Source organism: Mytilus californianus, unplaced genomic scaffold (assembly GCF_021869535.1).
Source record: "Mytilus californianus isolate M0D057914Y unplaced genomic scaffold, xbMytCali1.0.p SCAF_18, whole genome shotgun sequence".
Lineage (NCBI taxonomy): Eukaryota > Metazoa > Mollusca > Bivalvia > Mytilida > Mytilidae > Mytilus > Mytilus californianus.
Window position 1 is genome coordinate 10,319,591 of NW_026262666.1, and position 26,752 is coordinate 10,346,342.

At 31.5% G+C, this 26,752-nt stretch overlaps 2 protein-coding genes across 13 annotated transcripts in view; one reads left to right on the top strand and one right to left on the bottom strand.

The window, feature by feature from the left end:
• The window catches only part of LOC127726701 (protein FAM228B-like), a 35,375-nt gene extending 20,470 nt beyond the window's left edge, over positions 1-14,905 (bottom strand). For 7 of the 10 annotated variants that reach the window (XM_052234164.1, XM_052234161.1, XM_052234163.1 and 4 more), the window contains exons 1-2: positions 3,131-3,365; positions 984-1,145 (exon numbers count right to left, since the gene is read on the bottom strand). In XM_052234164.1, coding sequence (XP_052090124.1) covers positions 984-1,145; positions 3,131-3,238 — 270 coding nt within the window. In that variant the 5' untranslated portion in view covers positions 3,239-3,365. Of the gene's footprint in view, positions 1-983; positions 1,146-3,130; positions 3,367-14,291; positions 14,338-14,523 lie in introns of those variants that run through there. The other 3 variants (XM_052234167.1, XM_052234165.1, XM_052234168.1) reach the window with 3 other exon arrangements.
• LOC127726703 (profilin-4-like) lies at positions 3,504-23,688 on the top strand. 3 transcript variants are annotated; one of them, XM_052234169.1, is made up of 6 exons: positions 3,504-3,584; positions 6,851-6,942; positions 19,745-19,873; positions 21,231-21,365; positions 22,145-22,250; positions 23,437-23,688. In XM_052234169.1, exons 2-6 carry the CDS (start codon positions 6,889-6,891, stop codon positions 23,463-23,465), a joined length of 453 nt encoding a protein of 150 aa, XP_052090129.1. In that variant the 5' UTR covers positions 3,504-3,584; positions 6,851-6,888; the 3' UTR covers positions 23,466-23,688. The 3 variants fall into 3 exon arrangements, with proteins under 3 accessions (XP_052090129.1, XP_052090131.1, XP_052090130.1); XM_052234171.1 differs by lacking the exon at positions 6,851-6,942 and having other exon boundaries at positions 3,525-3,584; XM_052234170.1 differs by lacking the exons at positions 3,504-3,584; positions 6,851-6,942 and adding an exon at positions 15,350-15,492.
• The last annotated feature ends 3,064 nt before the right edge of the window (positions 23,689-26,752 follow it).

Sequence of the window (26,752 nt, forward strand, 5' to 3'; positions counted from 1 at the left end):
TATTAAGCAAATGCTGCAATACTGGGCAATGACCAAAGCCGTTTAAATTCATAACTATGATGATTTTAGGACTATTTCAGAAATAAACATATGGGTCTTGGAAGCCCCCTCCTCCAAAGGACCCCAACCAATTCAATTTGAATTTGATGCATTATTGTGTGATAAATTGTTTCAAATCCATTAACCTGATATTATTAATACAAGGTGCATTCTAATCCCAAATCAAAATTTGGTATCTTGTATTTTTGAGACTAATCAATATAGTTGGTCATGAAACAAAGCCTGAAAGGTTTCAATATACAATTTTTAAAACCCCATGAGCTGTGGCAGCTCACTGTGCTTGTTGCAGCTTATTGTGCATTTAGAAGCTCATTGTGCTTTTTGCAGCTCATTGTGCTTATTGCAGGTCTTTTATTTCTTATAAAAAGATTCCTAATTTCCTAAATCATGTAAATCTTTACAAGTGTATAAAGTGAAAAAGTAAAAAGAAAATGAAGTAATACATTCCTATTTAATTGTAGTGAAAAAAATTAAAACAAAAAATTTCGGTGAAATTGGTCTTAGTATACAGTAAAGCCAGAAAGATTATTCCTAATTCTGGATTTCTTTTCACAAAAAAATTTTATGACTAAAAATTACTCATCTTATTATACCAATTCTTCTCATAAGTTATATCTAAATGATCATAGTAACTAACATTTTTTCTCATAAGATTTTTTGTAAAATGAGTTGCTGAGTCAACATTAATAATTCTTTTGGTATTAATTTTATTACTTTTTGATCAATTTCTCTACATAATTTCAAAATGTCAGAGAAAAACCTATTATTTTCAGTTTGTGTACAATATTCTTTTTATAATCTGGCTGTATTGCATCCTACAACTGCAATCTCAATAAGTAAGTGATCTTAAATTATATAAATTTCTAAGTTTAAAATTGCCAAATCACACCGAATTAATGGCTGTGGTTTGTAAACTAAGTTACCTGTAAACTCTTGACCGTCTTTTCATTCAGCCAATCCTGAACTTTGAGTGTTTGTCCAATCAAACTTTTTGAATCCATTCCAGTACCAGGTTTGGCCCCAGCTGGAGTGGAGTATGGTCTCTTTGATGACCGCCTCCTCTGCACAGCTGACCTGTTCATCATCTTGAAGAAAAAACACAACAGTTTAAATAAACAGAAAATTTTAATCATGTGATATTTTGTTCATAACATGTTGATCACTTTTCAAGTATGACATTCTTTCCATCAGCAGCTACATTAGTACCGGTATGTAGGGCAATAAAAAGCTGCAGTGTAGTTTGTAAAAAATTAAATTGTGGATAGATTACTTTGTTAAAATTTAGTTTTTATCATAAAATTCAACAAATAAAAGAGTTGAATGGGATTATTAAAGATACCTAATTTTGAAGAAGTTGTTTTAAAGTAATTCATGAAAAATTTGATGTACAGTAATTTACAGGCTAGGAAACAAAATAAAGAGACTTCTCAGAAATTATACTGTTCTGACAACTGTTAGCCCTTTTAACTTGGACTATAATCCTTTTATTCTGGAGATATTCAGTCATTACCTCTTATCATTTTGGAGATTCATCCTTATATTCCAAGGTAAGTCAAATTTATCATTAACCAGTTGACCGCGACGTTTTCAGAATTACGTTTGTGACGATTGTTGGGAAAACTTTCTGTATAATATTCTAAAGAGGGCATGCATGTCCCTAGCGCTGATAAAGAGTTAACTTTATATTAATGTAAATTGTGGCATTTCTAAGGTGTCCATAGACGACTTTCCAATTCATGCACTTTTCAGTAAATTGCCTATGTCACAATGCTTATATTATAACGTCACAGAAAGGACTGATTGTTCCATGACATTGTATACTCTGATTGACCTTGGGTCAACCCATGTAACTCATTCATGAAAAACAACTCAAAATTGGTGTATTGATATTTGGTGGTGTTTTTTCAACTATAAAATGCAGTCCGTTAAATCTGCCCACATAAGGCTTTGATGGTATGTATTTCTGCTTAACTATATATAAATTGTATCAAATTTAATATAAATCGATTCACTAACAACTCAATTTTATTCACTAACAACTCAATTTTGAGTAGTTTATCTCATTTCCCTAAAAATGTCTGACATAAATTTTAAAATCAACAAAACAAGTGGGTCACCTGTTTTTTTGTCAGAAATGTGTTTGTTCGGTAAATCCGCCCTGTGCAGTAAATGTGTATGTAGGGCCAGTTTATTACATAATTATGAACATGATGAAATTAAAGGAAATGGTGATTTATTAATAATGTTAAAAGACTACATATAAAGGGATTCCAGACAACCGAAAAGAAAAAAAATATTTCAAGTCAGTAATGAGTTTTGTAAGCAATATGATTATCATTAGCTAATGCTTTCGGAACTGTATTATAGATATCACTCGATATTTTCGTAATAAAGGAATTTTCTTTAAAAGTTGACATGCAGAGAGGATAAGTATAGTTCCTTTGAATAAAATAGTAGACGATATATTCAAGAAAGTGACAATTACGGATGTAAATGGGAGTGGGCAGGTTTAATAGATGGCCGGAATTACCGGACACTTCTGTACCTTTATTGGCTTTAGCGAGGTATCAGGTCCGTTTGCTCCCAAAAACACATTCGCACCCTACACATTCGCACCGCACACGTTCGCCTCCTGGGTCCGTTCACACCCTTTTTTTATTCAAATACCGGTTGAATTATTAGATGTTTTTTAGATGTATTTATCAAAATATTTATATTTACATGAATAAAAATTCATGAATTTTTTAAATGAAATATTTTTTTGTGATTAGATGATTTATTACATGTATTAATTTATTAAAGATTACCGCTAATTGGTATTTACAAAATAATTTGGTATTATTGTTATGTGTTTGAGTAAAGTAAAATACAAGAAGTTACAAAAAATTATTTTGGGCGAACGGACATGAATTCCTTTAACAATATATTATATGTACTGGTCTAATAATATGACAACAACAATTGGATTTCTTTTCCATGACTCCTAGCTCAAATTGAAATAGTTTTCGATTGTCATCGATTAAAAAATCCCCGCATATTTCAAAATATTTAAATCGTTATGTGAACAAACCGTGGTTGTAATATGATCCTGACTGTCGATCATTAATTCTTCAATGGCATCGTTATTGTGGACTTGTAATTTGCCACCTTGCTGTTTCACACACAGCAGGGACGCCATGGTGCTGCTACACACCAATTGTTGTCCAAAATAATTGTGTGTTTAGGGGAGAACCTTCAAAAGAAAGAGAGGCTGATGTTGAGCATCCAGATGTTGGCCGCCATTTTCGTAAACAATCTGACGTCACATGGAGATATATATTTAGACTGTTATTTGCGAAGGTGTAACGTTTAAACGATACCTAAGATATTAGAGAATAAAGTTTATTGTAAAATCAAAGTATCACTTGACTAATTATACAATATTTTCCATTAGAAAAGGAGAAACTGCTGCAAAACATCTCCTTGACGACAATGAAGACCTCAATCAAGGGAGGTAATTCTGTTAGGACACGAAAGAAAATATGGTAAAGATTTGGTATCATTTTGTGGATACGGAAAACTATGTTACTGTGCATTATAAATTATCCCAAATCATATCTTGTTTATCAGCCTCAAAATGTTGAACTGAGTTATTTCATTAAGATAAAGCACTGGAGTCATTTGGTACCAATTTTTGATCATTTTTAGCTGGTTGCACAAGCCCTAGATCAGTAAATGGGGAACTAATATCCCCAGAGGTGTAACAATCCCTCAGTTGATGAATAATGTTGATAGTGTTTAAAAAAGTATTTATATTAGAAAAGAACAAATTTATAGAAAATTCTTTATAATAGTTTTAGAACCTTAATAACTGGTAGGGATCGAACAACAATTCTCTCATTACCAAGAACAAAATTACTTCACAGTCTTTTGGGGATAGCTATCTGTAATCGCATTGTTATCATTAAATTTTTATACAATTGCCACCTATAGTTACATGTGAGTTACGTACAAGCGAGAAAAATAATGTTATTATGCACGAAACAAAGTACATTATTTTTTGTAATATATTGTACAACAATCCAGTGTCAAGAGGGACACCTACAGATAACTTCCCCTTTAGTTTTTGTTATATTAAAAAGGTAGTTGGCGTATAGACCGATTTTTCTTACAGGCGTGCTAGGGAAAACAATGGGAAAATTGTGACAATTAAATAGCCTAGAATATTTCTAAGAGGCGGAAAATATTAAAAAGATAATGTACATGTACAAATGTATATACGAACAAAACCGACTCAGATTCTTGCATTTTCCCGTAAATTGCCACAGTAAGAACCGATTGTTCATTGACGTTATTTACGCCGATTGACCTCGAGTCAACTGCAGTGTAACTCATTAGTAAAAAAACAACTCAAGATTGGTGTATTTTAAATCAATAACTGCTCTTTTAAAATTTACTGAGACAATAATGGTTCTCATGGTAACTGTGACAAGTTGATTTCCCTTTTAAAACTGTGATGTCATCCTATATTGCCTTACTTGCATAACAAACAGGAAAGAACCTACATAATCTGTTAAGTCTGTTTCCTATAATTGTGTGAGTAATTCACATAGTTTTATTCCAAAATATGACAAAAGAAAGGAAATGGCATATTGGCTCTAAAGGATGTGTAAAATTGACAATCTTGAAGTTTTGCCCAAATTGTGCCGAATTAATCCCCCTCACAGACTGGTAGAAATGAGGACATCTAGGTGAGCTGTAGTATACATGTAGGAGGGTGTAGCTGGGGGTCCTTGATTTCTGTATACTTTAATTTTTACCCTATTTATTTTATCCTTTATATTTTTGGCCCTTTATTTGATATTCTTTATATTGAGCACCCAATTTATCAATTCTTTTTTTTTTTAACATATGAATTAATAAAGAGCAAGACTCCCTTTTAAGACAATTATCAATGATGTTTTAATTGTCTGATAATTTATCAAAAAAATTTTCATTTACAATGTATTATTCTTAAAAGTTTAAGATAGCTTATAATTATATATCACAATATAGATCAAGATATAATATCAAAATAGATTTTCTTCTACAATTTCCTGTCAGTGGTTTAAAAAGACTTTTCTGTAGACAGTTAAGCAAAACAGCATGCGTCTTGTTTGATTTTTCAAAAAACAATAAAGATAAATTAAAAGATTTTTCCTGCCTACTGACACTTTAAAATTTTCATGTGTTAAGGGAAACCAAAATTAAATTTTCAATGGCCTTATACAGTTCTGTCACCGTCTCACGGAATAGAAGTTCCTTCATAATATAAGTTCCAAATGGAAACAATATTCTGGAATATTATTTCCACTGGAATAAACATTACAGTAAATGTTCCTAACGGAATAAATGGTATAGAATATTTGTTCCAACAGGAACAGATATTATGACATTGTTTATAACAAAGTTTCCAGTGGAACTTCTGTTAGGTGGAACAAATATATGTTGACATTTCCAATAATTATAGTTTGATAAGATTTTCTAATAAGTGGCCTATATGTATATCATATGAATTAACGTTTTGATTATTTAAGATTTTACCTTTTAGTTTAGTACATTTTTAAGTCCCTTTTCTTTTAATACATGTATAATCATTATGTAAACATGATTGATTTTGATGACTTAAAAATAGTTTGCACTGGAATGCTGAGTGTGAAAAATAAGCATAAACAAAATGCAATTATCTATCATTTATGTTTTAATGGCAAAATTATAATTTTTACAAAAAATGTTTTTACAAAACTTTGGAAATGGTGAAAAACAACCATTAATGGATTCACTCAATTTTCTGATTATTAACATGATTAACCTAATACTGAATAATTTATTGATGTAATATAGTATATCAATTTTGACAGTTTACATTATTAAAACATACATTCTTACCTTAAAGCCTTTGTGGGAAAAGCCTTATTTTTGGATCTGTTTTATTTGATTGATTCAAATTTATTCAAATTAAACTACAGTTTAATCAAGGAGTAATTTAACAACCTATATTTGTGATATCTTCAAAGGGAGATAATTTATAATGTTTGGTTGACATGTTTTAAAGGTTTATCTATTAAGAAAATTGTAAACATTATTGAAATGAAGAAATAGAACCTAAGTTTATCAGTTTGATATAAGGATGTTTGTTGATTTTATTTGATAAAAAGTATACATGGTAATATTTTAAGATTTTTCTTTGAAGGGAAATTTTTAACATTGGAAATCAGAAAAGTGATATAAATATTTTAAACAATATTTTTCATGAGACTTCAAGATAATTTTGTAGAAACATTCTTAAAGTCTCTTTTTTTATTGATAAGTAAGCCTAACAGGCCTAAGATATTGTGATCTGAATTTTCAATAATAAATTTAATAGAAAAAAAAGTTTTCCCTATTTTACCCCCTTCATATAATTGGTTAAAAGTGAAATTCGTAAACACAAATAACAAAATTGGATATCCCAGTGATGATTATAAGTTTTACTTTACTTCATATTCGAATTTTCATTCTCATGATAAAAAGAAGAAATTTGAACAGTCTCTAGTTAATTTAATAGATCAACAAAAATATAAAAAAAAAACCTTTGTTTTTTAATTGTTGCCGCATACCTGCTTTTTGAATTATTGTTTGATTTAACAGTGATATATGCAGCATTTGTAATGATTATAGGATAATGCATGGATGGAATTTTATTTGAATGGTCATAATTATATGATTTTGTGATCAACATTTATGATTTTTTATTTTTTCATTAATCATAATAATTTTATGACATTTTAAGCAATTGGATTAGACATATATATAGACATAAAAAACAAAATGGGAGATATTGATTTGAAAAGGAACCCACAATTTCAAGTCTCTGGACTTCCTGTAAGTAGAGCATGGTCTTTTGATAACAGTTGCAGCATGTTTTATTAATCATAAGCATGATAATGTTTAATCGTGATCATAATAATTGTGTTTTGAAAATAATGAAAATTGTTGCACATGATTTAATTGAATTGCAATTACAAAGTTTTGTGTTCAACTAATTAGTTTCAAAACCAGTGTGTTATTCCCCACACACCTAGCTAATACTGCTAACCAACTACTTATTTAACAAATGGGAAAAATAAAGCGAATGGAATTCATTGCCAATATGTCTTACTTCTGAATCTTCTTCTTAATTCTTACAACAACATAGAACATATATACTACGTCAGATAGAAGTTGACCTTATGCAAATGCTTATCAATACATTTGTTAACCTATTTCGAGTTGAAAAATCTCCATACAAAGTCTTTAACTGTTTGAAAATTGAGTTGATATAAGAACCCTTTAAAATAGACCAACATTTATCTTTTATTTTGTATTTGAATGTTTTAATATCAATCAAAGTCTTATACATGTACATGTATATGTGCACTAGCATATGGTCGATTTCTATCCGACACAGCTCGTATATATAGAAAATCATAAGAATTGAAGAATTCACTGCAAAGACAGCTAGGATTGGCAAAACACCAAAAAAGGTAAACCTTAAAATAAGTTGGTTGACAGTAATGGTTGCTAGCTGGTATCCAATGAATTGTTCACAAGTAAAATTACATAACACAAGAACAATGAACTATGTCCATAGAGGGGTTTACTCCTGGTTTGCCCACTTTTAACTACACCAATTATCTATTAGTAAAGAAAACAAAAAAGACAAAAGGTTTAATGAGCATACAATTATATAGTCTATTCCAACTTAGGTATATAGTTTATCAGTGTTTTCTATATATATTCAGGTATTTTTTATTTTGTAATTCCATTTTCATAAATGTATAGATAAATTATAAATAAATCATATATTTTTTCTCTCAATAATTTAACACACATGTAAATCAATGGCACTAGCCTGTTTTAAAAGTAATATAAAGTACTTAGTATATTAAAAAAAAACTAAACAAATTTCGTGTGCAGGTTTTTGGGGCCGCTGAAGGCCCGAAGAAGCTATAGAAAAATGTATGCAAAATCATGCATTCTGCGCATCTTCCAGAACCTTTCTTGATCAAAAATGCAAGTTCTGTTTTAATTATTTTTTGACAATATTTTGGTCTCAAGGCAAAACATATAGTGTCATTGTAAGACTTTTAGTTTTTAAGGACATCAAAAGACCAATATGTAGGATAAAGCAAAAACATGTAGTTCACATATAGTTTTATGGATGTGGCTGCTTTTTTTTTTTTTTTTTTTAAATAGAAGTCAAGTTAAATTTTTTTTTTACTAAATTACAAATGGAAAGCAACACTAAGAGAATAAAGTAAATGTTAGTGAGACAATATACCTAAGTTAAATAAAACCCATTTTCAGACATTTCATTCAAGTAAATTAATATTTATACATTATATAATTTAAAGATTTGGGAAGTTTTTCCCTAAAAAAATGAAAAGGGCGAATTTTGGAAGAATCTGATGCCATCTCATACTTTAGAATAGCATTTATAAAATGGCTTAAAAGACCTGCCGAGTTATTTATTTTCAATAAATTTTAAGTCAGTTCATTTATTTTCAAACTCCCCCCCCCCCCCCCCCCCCCCCCCCCTCCTACAATATCCAATGGTCGTCACCTAATATATGAATCAAGTTTATAAGTGCATTGCATAAGGAAATAAATAGAGCACTATGGTAAAATAGCAATCTGTTGGGTTTTTTAAAAGAAAAAAATGCTAGCTTGGATGCAGATTACTGTTCAAATTATTTCATTTGTAAAGCTTGGCTACTGAACAGTTGCATTTTTATTCTATTTGTTAGAATTTATTGTCAAATTCAATACATTTTTCTGATAAAAACTATATTAAAACTTTTGAACATTTTCATATACAGGTAAAATAAAAGGTAAAAAATATGACTATAATTCAGAAATAAACTATAATTGTTAAAACAACAATCCACCCTATGTTTACATATGCATGTAATTAAAAGTGGGCAAACCAGGATGACACCCCATAGAGGTCATTGTACTGGTAACTCCCTAGGATACCATAATCATGATAATGTTGTTGTGATGTATTGTGACAGGATTTCTGCTGGATAATTCTGTTGATGGATTTAATTATCCATTGAGAGCAAGGCAACAAAAGTATCAGGTTTAATAACCAGGATACAAAGAGAATGATTGCTTGATATTAATTAATTGAGTTTGCTGCATGTGTTTGAATGTTAACCTAGAATATGCTTGCATGCGTTTTATACAGCATTGTAACTATGAAAATTATATTTCAGCTACATGAAATTCTAATTGTTCAGTTGACAGCTATCTGCTTTAAAGGTTTATTTTTTCCTTTCTTTTTTTTTTTTTTTTTTTTAACTCAGATAGTTAGGTTAAGTAAATGCAAATTTAGAATTTAAATTACCTAAAGTTACTTTCTCTCATTTAAAAGATTTTGTTATTTTGTCATGGCATTGTCAGTTTGTTTTTTACTTATGAGTTTGAATACCAGGGAATTTCCCTTTGGTATCTTTCACATCTCTTTAATTTACGACTCTTTATGATAAGGGTATACTTTACCACCATTGTATTTTAGTTTATTTTAAATCTTTATCAATGATCATGTGATGCTATATCCCCAGTTCTTCTTGTAATGCAAAATTTTGTTAAGCAATATTTAGTTCACTGTGAACTACATTGCATGGTGACTTTTATGGTTCTTTGTAAATACATCATATTATATATATATATATATATCAGTGACTACAATTTTCTTGTAATGTATACAATAAAGATCAGCAACATGTTAATTTCATGTTTCAAAGACTTTTTTTAGCATTTCAGTTTTGATATATTTTGCATCCATTTACAATGATTTATATAATTATTTGAAACTCTCCTCTTATATACATATACTTTTATAAATGTGACCTCATTGCATTTTTTTGTGTGTAATTTGGTCCATATCTCAGAAATCCATATAATTATATCAAATATATTTTCATTTTAGAGTGTCTTCAAAAATCTTGTAAGGAACAATTTAGATCTGCTGCATAAATATATATTACATATAATGATCTACACATTTTGATTTCATGTTGAAAACTTTTATAGCATTTCAGTTTTGATATGTTTTTCATCAATTTATGCATAATTCTTGGAAACTATCTACTTGTATAGTGCAGTGCAGTTTATCAATATTTTGCCCATATGATTTTTTTTCACTTCAACTCAAGCGATTATTCTTAAATAAATATCAAAGTAGTCTAATGTAGTATATATATCCTTTTCTTGAACTGCATATACAATGCTGATCCGCATTTGGATGAACGTTAAATCCTACATTTTACACTTGAGTTACATTAAACTTGGGTTTCAGTGAGGTATCTCAGAAACCTATTGTAAATAAGGTCACTAAATACTTGAATAAATTTAAAAAAAAAAAAAAAGTTTCTTTTATACCTACAATTTTGTGAAATAAATTATGCAAAATTCATGTGAAAAAAAGAGAAGAAAAAAACATTGAAACATTTCATTTTGTGATGGAAAATTTTAGGTTAGAATTGTGGGACTTTATAACAATAATAACCAACTCCTTTTTATACGACCGCAAAAAAATTTTGCGGTCGTATATTGGTATGACTTTGGCGTCGGCGTCGTCGTCGTCCGAAGACACATTGGTTTTCGCACTCTAACTTTAGTTTAAGTGAATGGATCTTTATGAAATTTTACCATAAGGTGTAATACCACAAAAGGAAGGTGGGGATTGATTTTGGGGGTTATGGTACCAACTGTTAAGGAAAAAGGGGCCAAAAATAAGCATTTTTGTAACTTCCAGACATAACTTGTGTGTTAGTGTATGGATCTCTCTGACATTGTACCACAAGGTTCCATATCACAAAGGGAATGCTGGGATTGATTTTGGGGGTAATTGTCTCCAAAATTTAGGAATTAGGGGCCAAAAAGGGGCCAAAAACAAGCATTTTTCTAGTTTCATGACAATAACTTGTGTGTAAGTGTATGGATCTCTCTGACATTGTACCACAAGGTTCCATATCACAAAGGGAATGCTGGGATTGATTTTGGGGGTAATTGCCTCCAAATTTTAGGAATTAGGGGCCAAAAAGGGGCAAAAACAAGCAGTTTTCTAGTTTCATGACAATAACTTGTGTGTAAGTGTATGGATCTTTTTGAAATTGTACTAAAAGGTTCCATATCACAAAGGGAAAGCTGGAATTGAGTTTTGGGGTAATTGCTCAAAACGTTTAGGAATTAGGGGCCAAAAAGGGGCCAAAAATAAGCATTTTTCTAGTTTCATGACAATAACTTGTGTGTAAGTGTATGGATCTCTCTGACATTGTACCACAAGGTTCCATATCACAAAGGGAATGCTGGGATTGATTTTGGGGGTAATTGCCTCCAAATTTTAGGAATTAGGGGCCAAAAAGGGGCAAAAAACAAGCAGTTTTCTAGTTTCATGACAATAACTTGTGTGTTAGTGTATGGATCTCTCTGACATTGTACCACAAGGTTCCATATCACAAAGGGAATGCTGGGATTGATTTTGGGGGTAATTGTCTCCAAAATTTAGGAATTAGGGACCAAAAAGGGGCCAAAAACAAGCATTTTTCTAGTTTCATGACAATAACTTGTGTGTAAGTGTATGGATCTCTCTGACATTGTACCACAAGGTTCCATATCACAAAGGGAATGCTGGGATTGATTTTGGGGGTAATTGCCTCCAAATTTTAGGAATAAGGGGCCAAAAAGGGGCAAAAAACAAGCAGTTTTCTAGTTTCATGACAATAACTTGTGTGTAAGTGTATGGATCTTTTTGAAATTGTACTAAAAGGTTCCATATCACAAAGGGAAAGCTGGAATTGAGTTTTGGGGTAATTGCTCAAAACGTTTAGGAATTAGGGGCCAAAAAGGGGCCAAAAATAAGCATTTTTTAGTTTCCAGACAATAACTTGTGTTCAAGTGTATGGATATCTCTGAAATTGTACTGCAAGGTACCATACCACAAAGGGAAGGCTGGGATTGATTTTGGGGGTAATTGCCTCGAAATTTTAGGAATTAGGGGCCATAAAGGGGCAAAAAACAAGCATTTTTCTAGTTTCAGGACAATAACTTGTGTGTAAGTGTATGGATCTTTATGAAATTGTACTACAAGGTTCCATATCACAAAGGGAAAGCTGGGTTTGAGTTTGGGGGTAATTGCCCCAAATGTTTAGGAATAAGGGGCCAAAAAGGGGCTAAAAAACAAGCATTTTTCTAGTTTCCAGACAATAACTTGTGTTCAAGTGTATGGATCTCTCTGAAATTGTACTGCAAGGTACCATACCACAAAGGGAAGGCTCGGATTGAGTTTTGGGGTTCAAAAAATTTGGGGGGGGGGGATTTTTTTTTCATTTTTGTCGAGCCTGCGACTTTTGTTGCAGAAAGCTCGACATAGGGATAGCGATTCGGCGGCGGCGGCGTTAGCTAACTTCTTAAAAGCTTTATATTTTAGAAGATGGAAGACCTGGATGCTTCATACTTTGTATATGGATGCCTCATGTTACGAAGTTTCAGTCAGTCACATGTCCAATGTCCTTGACCTCATTTTCATGGTTCAGTGACTACTTGAAAAAAAAGTTCAGATTTTTTGTAATGTTAAATTCTCTCTTATTATAAGTAATAGGATAACTATATTTGGTATGTGCGTACCTTGCAAGGTCCTCATGCCCGTCAGACAGTTTTCACTTGACCTCGACCTCATTTCATGGATCAGTGAACAAGGTTAAGTTTTCGTGGTCAAGTCCATATCTCAGATACTATAAGCAATAGGTCTAGTATATTCGGTGTATGGAAGGACTGTAAGGTGTACATGTCCAACTGGCAGGTGTCATCTGACCTTGACCTCATTTTCATGGTTCAGTGGTTATAGTTAAGTTTTTTTGTTTTGGTCTGTTTTTCTTATACTGTATGCAATAGGTCTACTATATTTGGTGTATGGAATGATTGTAAGGTGTACATGTCTAGCTGGCAGGTGTCATCTGACCTTGACCTCATTTTCATGGTTCAGTGGTCAAAGTTAAGTTTTTGAGTTTTGGTCTTTTTTTCTAATACTGCATACAATAGGTCAGCTATATTTGGTGTATGGAATGATTGTAAGGTGTACATGTCTAGCTGGCAGGTGTCATCTTACCTTGACCTCATTTTCATGGTTCAGTGGTCAAAGTTAAGTTTTTGAGTTTTGGTCTTTTTTTCTAATACTATATGCAATAGTTCAACTATATTTGGTGTATGGAAATATTTTATGATCTATATGTCAGTCACGCAGGTTTTATTTGACCTTGACCTCATTTTCAAGGTTCATTGCTCAGTGTTAAGTTTTTGTGTTTTCGTCTGTTTTTCTTAAACTATAAGCAATAGGTCAACTATATTTGTTGTATGGAAGAATTGTTAGCTGTACATGCCTGCCTAGCATGGTTCATCTGACCTTGACCTCATTTTCATGGTTCATTGGTCAATGTTTAGTTTACTTGGTTAATGTTAAGTTTATGTGACAGTTGTAATAAAGCTTTATATTTAGGACTATCAACATAATATCAATGATAAGTAAAGAAGGCGAGACATTTCAGCGTGTGCACTCTTGTTTTCTTTAAAATTTTCCATTTTAAATTGGTTATTTCTGATTTATATATAAAAGCAAATAATAATGATATGGTTTGAATAGGTAAATTAAAATTTTTTAAGTTCTTAGACCACATTCATTCTGTGTCAGAAACCTATGCTGTGTCAAATATTTAATTACAATCCAAATTCAGTGCTGTATCAAGCTTGAATGTTGTGTCCATACTTGCCCCAACTGTTCAGCGTTCGACCTCTGCGGACGTATCAAGCTGCGCCCCAGCGGAGCATTTTATTGGAAAATAGTGACCCCACTTTTGACTGCTATCCAAATAAATCTTTCGCAAATTTGAAATATTTTAAAGTTATGTTTATTTCCTGATGTGAAGTATATTGAAGTGAATTTCTCATTATACTTAGAAAGATTTTATTTTTGATGCAGTTGGTGCAAAAAGGGTGTATACATCATGTAACTTAAAAAATCTAAATATACATCCTTTGCGCAAATTTGAAATTGTTAATTGTGAGCTGACTTTAAACATGCAGTTTTAAGACCAGTGCAAGATATCCTAAGAAAGTTTTGCATTGTGTATACTTCAAAATTGTGTGGAAAGGAAATAAAATAAGAAATTATGTCAAAAAACTTTCCTTACCTTATGTCCATCATGATTGTGAAGTTATTAATCCAGAGTAAAAAATCTGAAGAAAAAAAATAGTTTGTTAATCAATTTAAACGCAAACATAATTTGAGATAAGTATTTAGATAACATTACCATTGTAAATATATTGTAATATTTATTTTACTCTTAAGTTGGTCTTTTTTAATGGTCCAATATCAAATATTTAACCGTGATTTTGACATTTTACCTTTTGTTCCAAACTCACCTTTTAATATCCTCCCGCGAAGCTGATTTTTAAAATCCAATTAATTTTAAGATGTTAACAAAAAAGTCTGACAAATAAACTCTTATTTTATAGTTTGAACTTTTATACTTACATTGGTTGCTGGGGTGTACGGTATTAGTTGTATAGGACTTTGTGGACAAGTTGAAAAACGAATTGTGAAAATTTTTCTGCAAGTTTAATTTTGAAAGGAGTAAATCAGCTAATTGTTTTACTAAAACAAAGGAATATAGTTGAAAAGAAAATATTAAATTTCACTCTGAAGTGTGTTTGTGAAAAGAGAAGATTTCATGGTTCAGAGGACGGGCGCATTTGAATATGGAGACTAGCCCCTCACAATGTAGCGCTTCAGTTGATCTGGTGGTAACTATACCATTAACAGAAATAGTTTCGGGGTACTATGTGGGGGGAGGGGGGATATATGTTGTTATTTTCTTAAAAGTTCTTTAAAAAAAAAGAAAATCATGCACGTCTCAAAGAATAAGAAAAATAAATTAAAGAATAATATTTTACACTAAAAAAAAACCCAATTTATTTCAGCTTACTTGTAATATACCAATTTTTTTTTATAGTTTTTTCCAAATTAAAATGCAATAACCCTCTGTTACCTCTTATTTTGCTATAATTAAAAGGCTAATATAATCAGATCTTTCTGCAACGTCAACTATTATAATTTGTACAATAGCAAAAATTTTAATTAACGAAATTTTAGACTTTTCTGGTATTTAATGCTATTTGATAAACTGATATAGTTTACATGGGTTAAATTTCACTTCAAAACATAACATTTTCTAAACTTATTTAAATCTTGATATGCTTTAAAATTGTTAGAATTATTGAGGAAGGCAAGGGACTTAATAAACAAGAGTTTTGGAATCTGAAGAAATATATTGGGATATATTAATATACAACATGAATTTCTTGTTCAGGAGGGAAAGCTTGGATATAATGGTACATTGTAATTAAATAGAGTAAAATTTGAAGCATTAAAGAAATTCAAAATGAGAGAAGAAAGACTTAAAATGTCATATTGAAAAACTATAATTTTTTTTAATTTGATATTGTCTTTTAACATGTTTAAATGTAGGCGTTATATCTTTCATTCTTCAGATCAGTTATGTTTTTTAAAGTACTCTGCTAGTAAATTCAGAAATTATTGCAATGTTTTTATTATAAATGCATGATATGCCCGTCACCAACTGGACAGTTTTCAACTAATATAGTTCCATAACTCTGCAATGTCATATCTCAAATTTATAGAAAACAAAAGGGAGCTTATTTCAATAGATATAAACTAGTCACCAAAGTTTCATGATACATGTAACTGCAAAAAGCCTTTTTGAGTTATTGTCCGAAATACTTGAAAATCCCCCCTTTTTTTATGAATAAAGTCCAAATACTCTAAAATGTAAAATCAGAAATTTTTAAAAATCAAAAGGGAACTTATGTCAGTATATATAAACAATTCACCAAAATTTCATGAAAATTGTTCAAAGGGTTTTTATACGACCGCAAAAAATTTGCGTTTGTATATTGCTATCATGTCGTCGTCGTTGTCCGAAGACATTTGGTTTCTGGACAATAACTTTAGTATAAGTGAATGGATCTCTATGAAATTAAACACAAGGTTCAATAGCACAAAAGGAAGGTTGGGATTGATTTTGGGGGTTATGGTCCCAAATGTTTAGGAATTATGGGTCAAAAAGGGGTCAAAAAAGGCATTTTTCTAGTTTCCAGACAATAACTTGTGTATAAGTGTATGGATCTCTAAGAAATTGTACCACAAGGTTCCATACCACAAAGGGAAGGTTGGGATTGACTTTGGGGGTTATGGCCCAAACCGTTCAGGAAATTGGGCCAAAAAAAGGGGGAGGACAAGGTTTTTCTGGTTAATGGACAAATACTTAAGTTAACTAGTCTATGGATATCGATGAAATTGAAACACAAGGTTCCATACCACAAAGGGAAGGTTGGGTTTCGCTTTGGGGGTTATGGCTCAAACCGTTCAGGAATAAGGGGCAAAAGGGGGTGGGGGGGGGGGGAGGTCAACAAGGTTTTTCTGGTTTCCGGACAAATACTTAAGTATTAGTCAATGGATCTCTATGAAATTATACCACAAGGTTCCATACCACACACAGAAGGTTGGGGTAGATTTTGTGGATTGTGGCTTTAATCGTTGAGAAACTAGAGGACAAATAGGGGCCAAAAACAAGACTTTTCTAATACTGGCTTGAAGCTGGTTCTAACATAAATTATTTCTGATCTATATAAAGAAACAACAAATACTGATATGGCAGGAGATACACACCAAACAGTTCGAAACAGATTTACTAAGTATTGCGCAACAGCAAAGTATTGCAGTCAACAGCAAGAAATCTTCAATTGAAAATAAATACAAATCTTTTAACTAATTTCAATGAGGATTAATTTAAAGTCTTGAATTGTTTGAGGTTTTTACCATGTATTACTATGTTGGATATTTGGACATTTTTGAATAGGTCTACATTGAGGTCCAAAGGGTCCAAAATTAGATTTTGTTTGATTTCATCAAAAACTGAAATCTGGTGCTTCTATGATATGCTGAATCTAACTGTGCATTCAGATTTTTAATTTTTGGGCCCTGTTTTCAAATTAGTCCATATATATTAAGGTCCAAAGGGTCCAAAATTAAACTTTGTTTGAATTCATGTTTTATTTTTTTTATATGCTGAATCTAACCATGGAATTAGATTTTTGATATTGAACCATTAAGTAGATTAAATGTCCCGTTTCAAATTTTTAAGTTATCTGACTACATTTATTCTGTGTCAGAAATCTATAATGTGTCAAATATTTAATCACTATCCAAATTCAGAGCTGTATCAAGCTTGAATATTGTTTTTTTTTTTTTTAATGGGGGGGGGGGGGGGGGGGGGGGGTCAATTCGCAACAGCATAGTGTATTGCACAAAAGCAAAAAAAAGGGGGGGGTAATTTTTTTTTTTGGGGGGAGGGGGGTCAATTGGCAACAGCAAAGTGTATTGCACAAAAGCAAAAAATAGAATATAAATTCAAATCATATAACCAATTCTAAGTTCTTTGACTACAGTTATTCTGTGTCAGAAACCTATTTATAATGTGTCAAATATTTAATTACAATCCAAATTCAGACCTGAATCAAGCGAATATTGTGTCCATTTTTGCCCCAACTGTTCAGGGTTGGACCTCTGCGGTCGTATCCAGCTGTATCGGCGAAGCAATTTATTGAGTTATAGTCAGAAAATTTGAAAATACCGCATTTTTTATGAATAAAATCCCATAACTCGGAAACGTAAAATTCTATAATTTATAAAAATCAAAAGGGAGCTTACGTCAATAGATATAAACAATTCACTACAAGTTTCATGAAAATTGGTGAAAGCATTTTTGATTTATTGTCCGACCTGTTGATGACGGATGGATGGACAAACGGATAACGGTATACCATAATATGTCCCATAAATGGGCTACTAAAATTGCAACAGAATCAGGTTCACAATATTTGAGGTGCTTGGGATAGAAATCGACCATGCAAATGAATATCATTACATCTGTTGACTTATTTGGGGTTGAAAAAATCTCTACAGAAAGTCTGTAACTGTTTGAAAATTGACTTGTTTTAAGAACCCTACAAAACAAACCAAAATTCATCTTTTATTTCGTATTTGAATGTTCCAAAATCTATCAAAGTCTTATACATGTACATGTATACGTAAACTTGCATAAGGTCAGGTCGATTTCTATCCGACGAGTCTCATTTATTAAAAACTTCCATTTATGATTTCAGTAGTGATTTCCTTCATAAAATTTTTGCAATCGCATTTATTAGATTTATTTTCGTAATTTTGCTAGAGGTCAAGGATTCGCAATAATAAATGCACACATTAATTTCTGAATTTACACTCTAAGTTAGACTTCAGGTTGGGTTAGTTTATTTTACAAAAGAATTAAAAAAAAAGTTAGATGAATATGTAAATTATATAGATATTATTTGTCAGAGAAAATTAAAAATTGTAGAGTTATCACTTTCCGTTCTCTGCCAAAAATAAAGCCTAAGTATAAATAGAATGAAAAAATATCTATTTTAAATTTAAAAATGAACCTAATGTTTTAATATGCCCGAATTTTAAAACCTGTGATATTTTGTCAATTTTAAAATGATTTTAGGTCAACAAAATTTTACCAAAAATTGATTTATTGACAATGAATTTTACAAGGATTATGAATTATTGATAAAATGTGTCAAGTTTTATCTATCTTCTTGTTCTGGCGATATAATCCAATCAGAAATATATTCTGATTAATAGGGAAATATTGGAAAAGATATATTTCATTTTATAATTTTTGTTGATAGTTGTAAAATTTATGCATAATCCTTGTATATTTCTTTCTGGGAAAGTGTCTGTTCCAAGATAGTAATTTGACATTGTCAAATAATCTCTTCAAGTGAAATTCTTCTACCGGTATTTTGTCAGTGATTTGGATTTTAAATTTTCAAAAGTGGATTTTTTGTTATTTGTTAATTTTTCTGCAAACTAACTGGATTATTTCATTATGTTTACTATATTACATTCTCTAGGTTCAATGGATTTGGTAAGGAACTTTGTTATAGTTATTTTTTTCATATTATTATTTTATTTCTTCAGGAAAATGTACACTTAATACAGAAGCTATGATAAGGTCCTTATCAAGGAGGCTGTCAATATAGTCAAACATTGAATACAAATGCAAACTCTGGTACTAATATGCAGGATAAATTAAAAGTACTGTAATACTGTTTCCTGCCTTTGTAGATAGACTGATAAAATTTATTATCAGCTTATAAGAAAGGATAAAAACCTTGCAGTATAAGTAATGGAGACAAAAATCAAACCTTTTCTTGATAATATGCATTCTCAAAACTTGTTATGGATGGTGAAATGCAATATTTACTAGTACATGTACTGTATGATACAGATCTTTCAATTTCTTTTTGCAGAATGTAACACTTTGCTAACCATAGAATTTTCTTAGAATACAGGTGTCATATATAATGAACTGTCAGATCAACACACATGAAAAGAACAATATCATTCTAAGAACAAAGCAACAAAACTTTTGTTTTTGCAGTTTTGGCTTGGTTTATATGCAGAAAATCTGTTTCTTGTCAGTACTTGCTTGTTAAAAATATGTTTTCATTGTTTCAGGATGCTGTGAAGATGAATCAGCTGCAGAATTTGCTGCATGATGCACTGATTTCTACCGATCATGTGCAACACTGCGCCATCATCAGACGGAAAGACTGCAACATCAGAGCTAGTTCTGTAGGATTTAATGTAAGTAATTGTCATGGTCCATACTATCAAAGACCATGTGCACCGTGTATCATCGGTACAGCGGATAAAAGTACTAACCAAGTGGGCGTGATCGATTTTGACCTGACACAGTAACAAAATCTTTGTTTTGTTTACATAATATCAATGTCTACTTCAATCTAAACATAATTGTTGTTTTAAGAAATGATTTGGTCGTAGGTTGAGGATTAGAGAAGTCTCATTATTTTCCCAAATCAAGAACGCTTACTAAAAACATGTGCAAATACTTGTCAAAGAAGTTGGCACTCGTCTCAACCGATATGATTCTATATTCATTGCAACTCTTTTTCTGATAGAAAGCAACTGTGTGCGCGTAATCAGTATAGCTGTTTCAATAATTGGCATTGAAATCTTTCAAACATATGTTATTTTTCGATATTTTATTCCGAAAAGAAGCGTTGTGTACGGTGTAGAGCTGACCCCACAAATCCTTATGTACGGTGCATAGTTAAGTGAATGTACGGTATATAGCTTTTTTAAGGTAAAAATCGATCACGCCCTGCTTGGTTAGTACCTATATCTGCTGTATGAGGGTCTTGATGGGGTTTACGGAATAGAGAAAAATGGACAAATACTACAGAAAACTGGGCAAAAAAAAAAATTAGATAAAAATGGGCAAAAAAAAATAAAGAATAGAGATTAACTGGATTTTAAAATATAAGGAATAGAGAATAATTGGTAAAATATATAAAGAATAGAGAAAAAGGCCTAAACATTTTAAAGAATACAGAAATGAAGGACCCCATCCAGACCCTCCTGTATAATCAGAGTTAGTTGTACATAAACTACATATATCTTTTATTTGGAAGTATTACCCAAAACATGGTCGCATTGAATTTTAACATGTTTTTTACTTAAACATTCAGATTTTTATTTAAGTAACTGTAATTTTGATTTTTATAATTTCTTCTGAATTACAATAAAAAATGGCCACATCCATATGATTTCTAAAATTTGGCATTTTTTGAAGAACAAATTTCTTGTGACAGAATTTTTAATTAATCTCTGGAAATTATTTGTAGATGGTCCCAAAATATCCTGCAGGAAGTTAATGCTTTTAATAGATTTTTTTTTATCATTTTTACCCATTTCTAAGCCTTTTTCATTTTTTGTTTTCAAACAATGTATAATTGCTGACATTTTTGTGGAAATGCCTGTACCAAGTCAGGAAAATAACAGTTGTTTTCCATTCTCTTGATGTGTTTGAGCTTTTGATTTTACCATTTGATAAGGAACTTTCGAATTTTCCGTGGAGTTCGGTATTTTTGTAATTTTACCTTTTTATTATTGTGAACATTGTGATTTCTTATATTTTTAGCTTCATCAAGAACAAGTACAAATTTTACTAGATGCTTTTAAAAATCCCCCACAGACAAGAGAAGAAGGGATTTACTTTGACGACAGACAGTACAAATGTGTCCGAGCAGACAAAAACTCCATATATGGTAAATGTGTAAGTATGTGTCAGAGCAGACAAAAACTCCATAAATGGTAAATGTGTAAGTATGAGTCAGAGCATACAAAAACTCCATATATGGCAAATGTGTAAGTATGAGTCAGAGCAGACAAAAACTCCATATATGGCAAATGTGTAAGTATGAGTCAGAGCAGACAAAAACTCCATATATGGTAAATGTGTAAGTATGTGTCAGAGCAGACTAAAAGCTCCATATATGGTAAATGTGTAAGTATGAGTCAGAGCAGACAAAAAATCCATGTATGGTAAATGTGTAAGTATGAGTCAGAGCAGACAAAAACTCCATATATGGTAAATGTTTAAGTATGTGTAAGCATTTGAAATCAGAGATAAGTAACTTGGTATAATGAAGGAAACCTCTTCAAACGGAACAATGTTTTAAGTTTAACCTCCTCTTGGTAATAGTTAATTACATTCTGGTATGCCAGAAATAAAGAGCTGTAACTTAGAAATGAGTGTAATGATTTTATTATTGCGAGAAATATGGCAAGATTAGTAAAAAAAATGTTTGATCTGGCATTTATATTTTTGATTGAAGAATTTATACATTCACGTATTATAGGATAGATCCAGTATTGCAGTTGGTATTGATATTTATGTTTGTCATATAGCACCTGTCTTGGCTGTATGTTGGTCTCAATGTGTTGTTGGGTTGATATATACCTCCTTATACTCCCTTCTGAATGTAATATTTAGTAATTCATGTTAACTGAATAATTTTATAGAAGTTTGCACCATCTTTTTATATATTTCAGGATAAAAGAGGACTTATTTTAGTTAGAACACAGTCTATGTTGCTAATATCAACTTACTCAGAGAATATGTTTCCTAGTGTTTGTGTAGAGGCTGTAGAAAAATTAGGTTTGTATTTATAGAATTAGCTTATCAGATAGTTCCAAATGTAGAGATTATGTTGAGAGATATAGAGAGTAATTTCAAGGGGAAACATCCACAACCCCCAATATTCACTGGAAACCTCATCAAAAATTATTTTTAATTGAATTAAATTGTGTAAACTATAATTTCATTTGTAGTATCTCGGATTGTCTTACTGCAAATTCAGAAATTTATCTGTGCAAATATTATTCATAAATGCAAATCTTTGAACAATGGCAAAAATGCAAAATCTAATTTATGTGATTGCAAAAATTTTATGCAATACAATCATTACTGGAATTATGAATGCATGTTTTTATCATTGCTAACCTGGTACTGTTGCATTTTTTCGCATTAATGAAAATATCGCAATAATTTCTGAGTATACTGTATTTGATTAACAGTAATAACTAATTTATATAGTTTCTGTCAATTGAGCACAACAAGTTTTTCTTGGTATCTAGTTTCAATTCATATGTAATTTGTGATACTTTTTTGAATGATACATTATAAATATGAAAACAGGAATCATAAAAAATACTAGAAAGTGCAAATAACCGCAACCACCAACACCCGATTCCTCCGAAAAACATTATAACAAAGACAGATAACAGCAAACAACAGCTAATGGCAAGAGTATCATCTTTCTCATGTCAAAATTAGGTTAATTTTCATTTTTTAAGCTGTTTAATTATTATTTAAGACACATTAAGCCAGATAGCGGACAAGACAAGATTAAAAATTAGGAGAAGTTGTTTGGTTGCCTATGAGACAACTGTCAAACAGAGTCCAGTTAGTTTTCTCATTGGCAATCATAACACATCTCCTTATTTTTATATTTATTCTAAATGACATAGATGTAAGCAACTATAGGTCACTGTATGGCCTTCAACAATGAGCAAACCCATACAGTATAGGCAACTATAAAAGACCCTGACATGACAAAATGTGAAACAATTCAAATGAAAAAATACAAAAGCCTGATTTATGACAAAATAATAAAAGAAAAAAACCAAATTTGACAAACATCAACCAACGATAACCACTGAATAACTCTTGACTTGGGACGGGCACAATGAGAAAAAAAATTAGATTGAATTATAGAATGTGGCAGGGTTAACCACATGTTATAACCTATGTTATTATATCAATATATTTGTTTAATTTACAGCTGATTATTTTAAGGAGAAGGGGAAGTGAGAACCATAAATGATAGTCTGTGTATGGTGCAATATGGAAATTGACCTATCAGTATCAGTACTTCCATAAAGATTTGTAAAGAAGATACGAAGATTGTTAAAACTGCTGATAATATTGAGAGAAAATAACTGTTCATGATCATTCCGTCCATTGATATAAATTGTGATATTGTTATTAAATTTATATGTATTTTTTTATCAAATGATATATTGGTTCAAATTTACCTTTTCTTGTGTTTCATGATTCATCTATCCAAACACTGAAACAGCATGGATGAAATATAGAATATAATGGCAACAAAGTTTAGAAAGTGAACCTTCTTCAGTTATTTTTCAAGAGTAGAATTGGGGTATATGTTAATAAGACAGTAACCCAACAATGTAATAAATGCTTTAAAGACTTATAGAAGTCTAATAGTTTTCCACAATAGTCATATGACAATTCTATATGTCAGTCTTTAAATTGCAGTTACTCTGGACAGGTTATGATGTGTAAATCATCACAACTGCCAAACAAAGGTGTAATACCAAATTGCTTAAAGAAACAAAAAAGAGAGTTGCGTCACGAATTATACTGTAAACGAATTTTAATGATTTTTGTGAGTAGAAAAATAACATGAATATGTAAAACTTGGATCTTCACTTATATAAATACATCAAGAAAATAACAAAATCACGAAAATTAATTGCAGCGAAGCTACCTAGAAAGGGCTAAAAGCACAAATAAGGTGTGGGCGAAATAAGTTTTTATGCCCCTGCCATAGCGGAGGGGGCATTAAGTGTTGCCCTTGTCCGTCTGTCTATCCCGTCCGTCCCCAAAATTGGTTTCCATCCCCTAACTTTAGTTTGCCTCAACCAAATGTTATGAAACTTATACACAATGCTTATTACCACAAAACACAGATCAAGTTCGAAATTGGGTGGCGTCACTTTTACCGTTCATGAGTTATGCCCCTTTTATAAACAAAAATTGCTGAATTTTTCGTTTCAGTTCTCATAACTTTAGTTTGCCTCAATCAAATGTTATAAAACTTATACACAAAGCTTATTACCACAAAACACAGATCAAGTTCTAAATTGGGTGGCATCACTAAATCTATCGTTTCTGTTCTCTTACTCTATTTTGCCTCAACCAAATGTTATGCAACTTATACACAATGCTTATAATCATAATAAAATCTTATTAACATGAATCCTGCATGCATCTGTATGTGGAAGTTGACTCATGCATATTTACAAGCGGAGGCATCTGTTGCCCAAAGACACATTCTCCATTTATTTCTAGTCTAGATTTATTTTTGTCTGTAAACTTGAAAACTATGATAGATTAAAATTACAAAAATGATCAGATCTACAAATCAGTCAACATGGCCGAAATTGTTGGTCGACTGCTTATGGGCAGCTTTTGGTGTTTTTGCTTATCTTGAAAGCTACCATAGATAAAGAAAAACTTGAAATAGCAAAAATTGAGTTATTGCCCATCAGTCACGCTTTTTACCAATTTTTGCAAAATTAGTCAACTCCTTATTAGTTATTGCCCTTTAACAATGGTTTTTACCCAAGGTTTTAATTCTGTGCAAAAACTATAATAGATAGATAGAAACTGTTAACAGTCAAAATTATTAGAAAGGCAAGATCTACAGATCAACCAACATTGTTGACATTATCAGTTGACTCCTTAAGAGTATTTGCCATTAAATGATGATTTTTTTTTTACCTTTTATGGGTAAAATAGATAGAAAATGAAGAGAAACTGCGAACAGCAAACATGACCAGCAAGATCTACAAATAGGTCAACAAAGTCGAAATTTAGGTACACTTTTTGTAAAAGTTATTGCCCTTGAATGATGATATTTCCCTTTTTATATTTTGGGCAAAAGCAAAGGTACAGAGAAACTGAAACTCCCAATGATGAAAGTTTGAGATTTGAGCTTAACCCCAACACATGTTCATGTAGCTGTCCGAAGTAAGGAGTCTCATCAGTGCTTGAGATTTGAGCTTAAACCCACCACATGTTCATGTAGCTTTCCAAAGTAAGGAGTCTCATCAGTGTTTGTGATTTTAGATTAACCCCACCACATGTTCATGAAGCTGTCCGAAGTAAGGAGTCTCATCAGTGCTTGAGATTTGAGCTTTACCCAACAACATATTTTTGTAGCTGTCCGAAGTAAGAAATCTCACCAGTGCTTGAGATTTGAGCTTTACCACACAACATATTTATGTAGCTTTTTGTCTGAAGTAAGGAGTCTCATCAGTGTTTGAGATTTGAGCTTTACCCAACAACATATTTATGTAGCTGTCTGAAGTAAGGAGTCTCATCAGTGCTTGAGATTTGAGCTTTACCCCACAACATATCTATGTAGCTGTCTGAAGTAAGAAATCTCATCAGTGTTTGAGATTTGAGCTTAACTCCACAACATATTTATGTAGCTTTTTGTCTGAAGTAAGGAGTCTCATCAGTGTTTGAGATTTGAGCTTTACCCAACAACATATTTATGTAGCTGTCCGAAGTAAGAAATCACATCAGTGCTTGAGATTTGAGCTTTACCCCACAAAATATCTATGTAGCTGTCTGAAGTAAGAAATCTCATCAGTGTTTGAGATTTGAGCTTTACCCCACAACATACTTATGTAGCTGTCCGAAGTAAGAAATCACATCAGTGCTTGACTTAAGTTATACATAGTGTGTTTTGTCATGTTAGGAATCAGATGTTGATGGTAGATCTTTACCACATTTTGTCTCTGTAAAATTTACACTACTTTTCTAGACTTGTGTTTTTAGAGGTTGACAAACTGTAAAGACACATGTCTTATGTTAAAGAAATCTATATTTTATCTTTTTAAGTGTCATTGGGTTGCTGTCTCGTTGATGTGTACCTCACATCTCCTGAACTAGAGGCCCTAAAGAGCCTGAATCGCTCACCTGATTTAAGTGCACCCCAATTATGGCCACGCTCTAACATTGTAGACTTCTCTTTTTACTTGATCTTGTATTGCTGATATTTTTTTTCTGTTTAGTTTGTCTCTATGCTATAGTTTTGCGAAAAACACAAAAATGCGAAACAAATCACTATTCAAGAGTAGTAACTCCTAAGTGGACGACAATTTTGGTAGTTTTAACATATTTTTTTATTCAGAAACTAAAGAAACAGATGAGACACCAGTTAACATGTCAGTAATGTCTTCTCCGGAAGACAATTTTGGCTTCGTTGACCAATTTGTTGATATTTTTTACTTTTTACAGTTTCTTTCTTCTATAGCTTTTGGCCAACACACGAAAAAGGTGTT

Bases quoted from the DNA above. Each gene is read 5' to 3' on its own strand.
- LOC127726703 (XM_052234169.1), top strand. From the start codon at position 6,889: ATGGGAGATATTGATTTGAAAAGGAACCCACAATTTCAAGTCTCTGGA. The intron at 6,943-19,744 runs GTAAGTAGAGCA...TCATTGTTTCAG, and splicing joins TTCAAGTCTCTGGACTTCCT to GATGCTGTGAAGATGAATCA. The intron at 19,874-21,230 runs GTAAGTAATTGT...TTATATTTTTAG, and splicing joins CTAGTTCTGTAGGATTTAAT to CTTCATCAAGAACAAGTACA.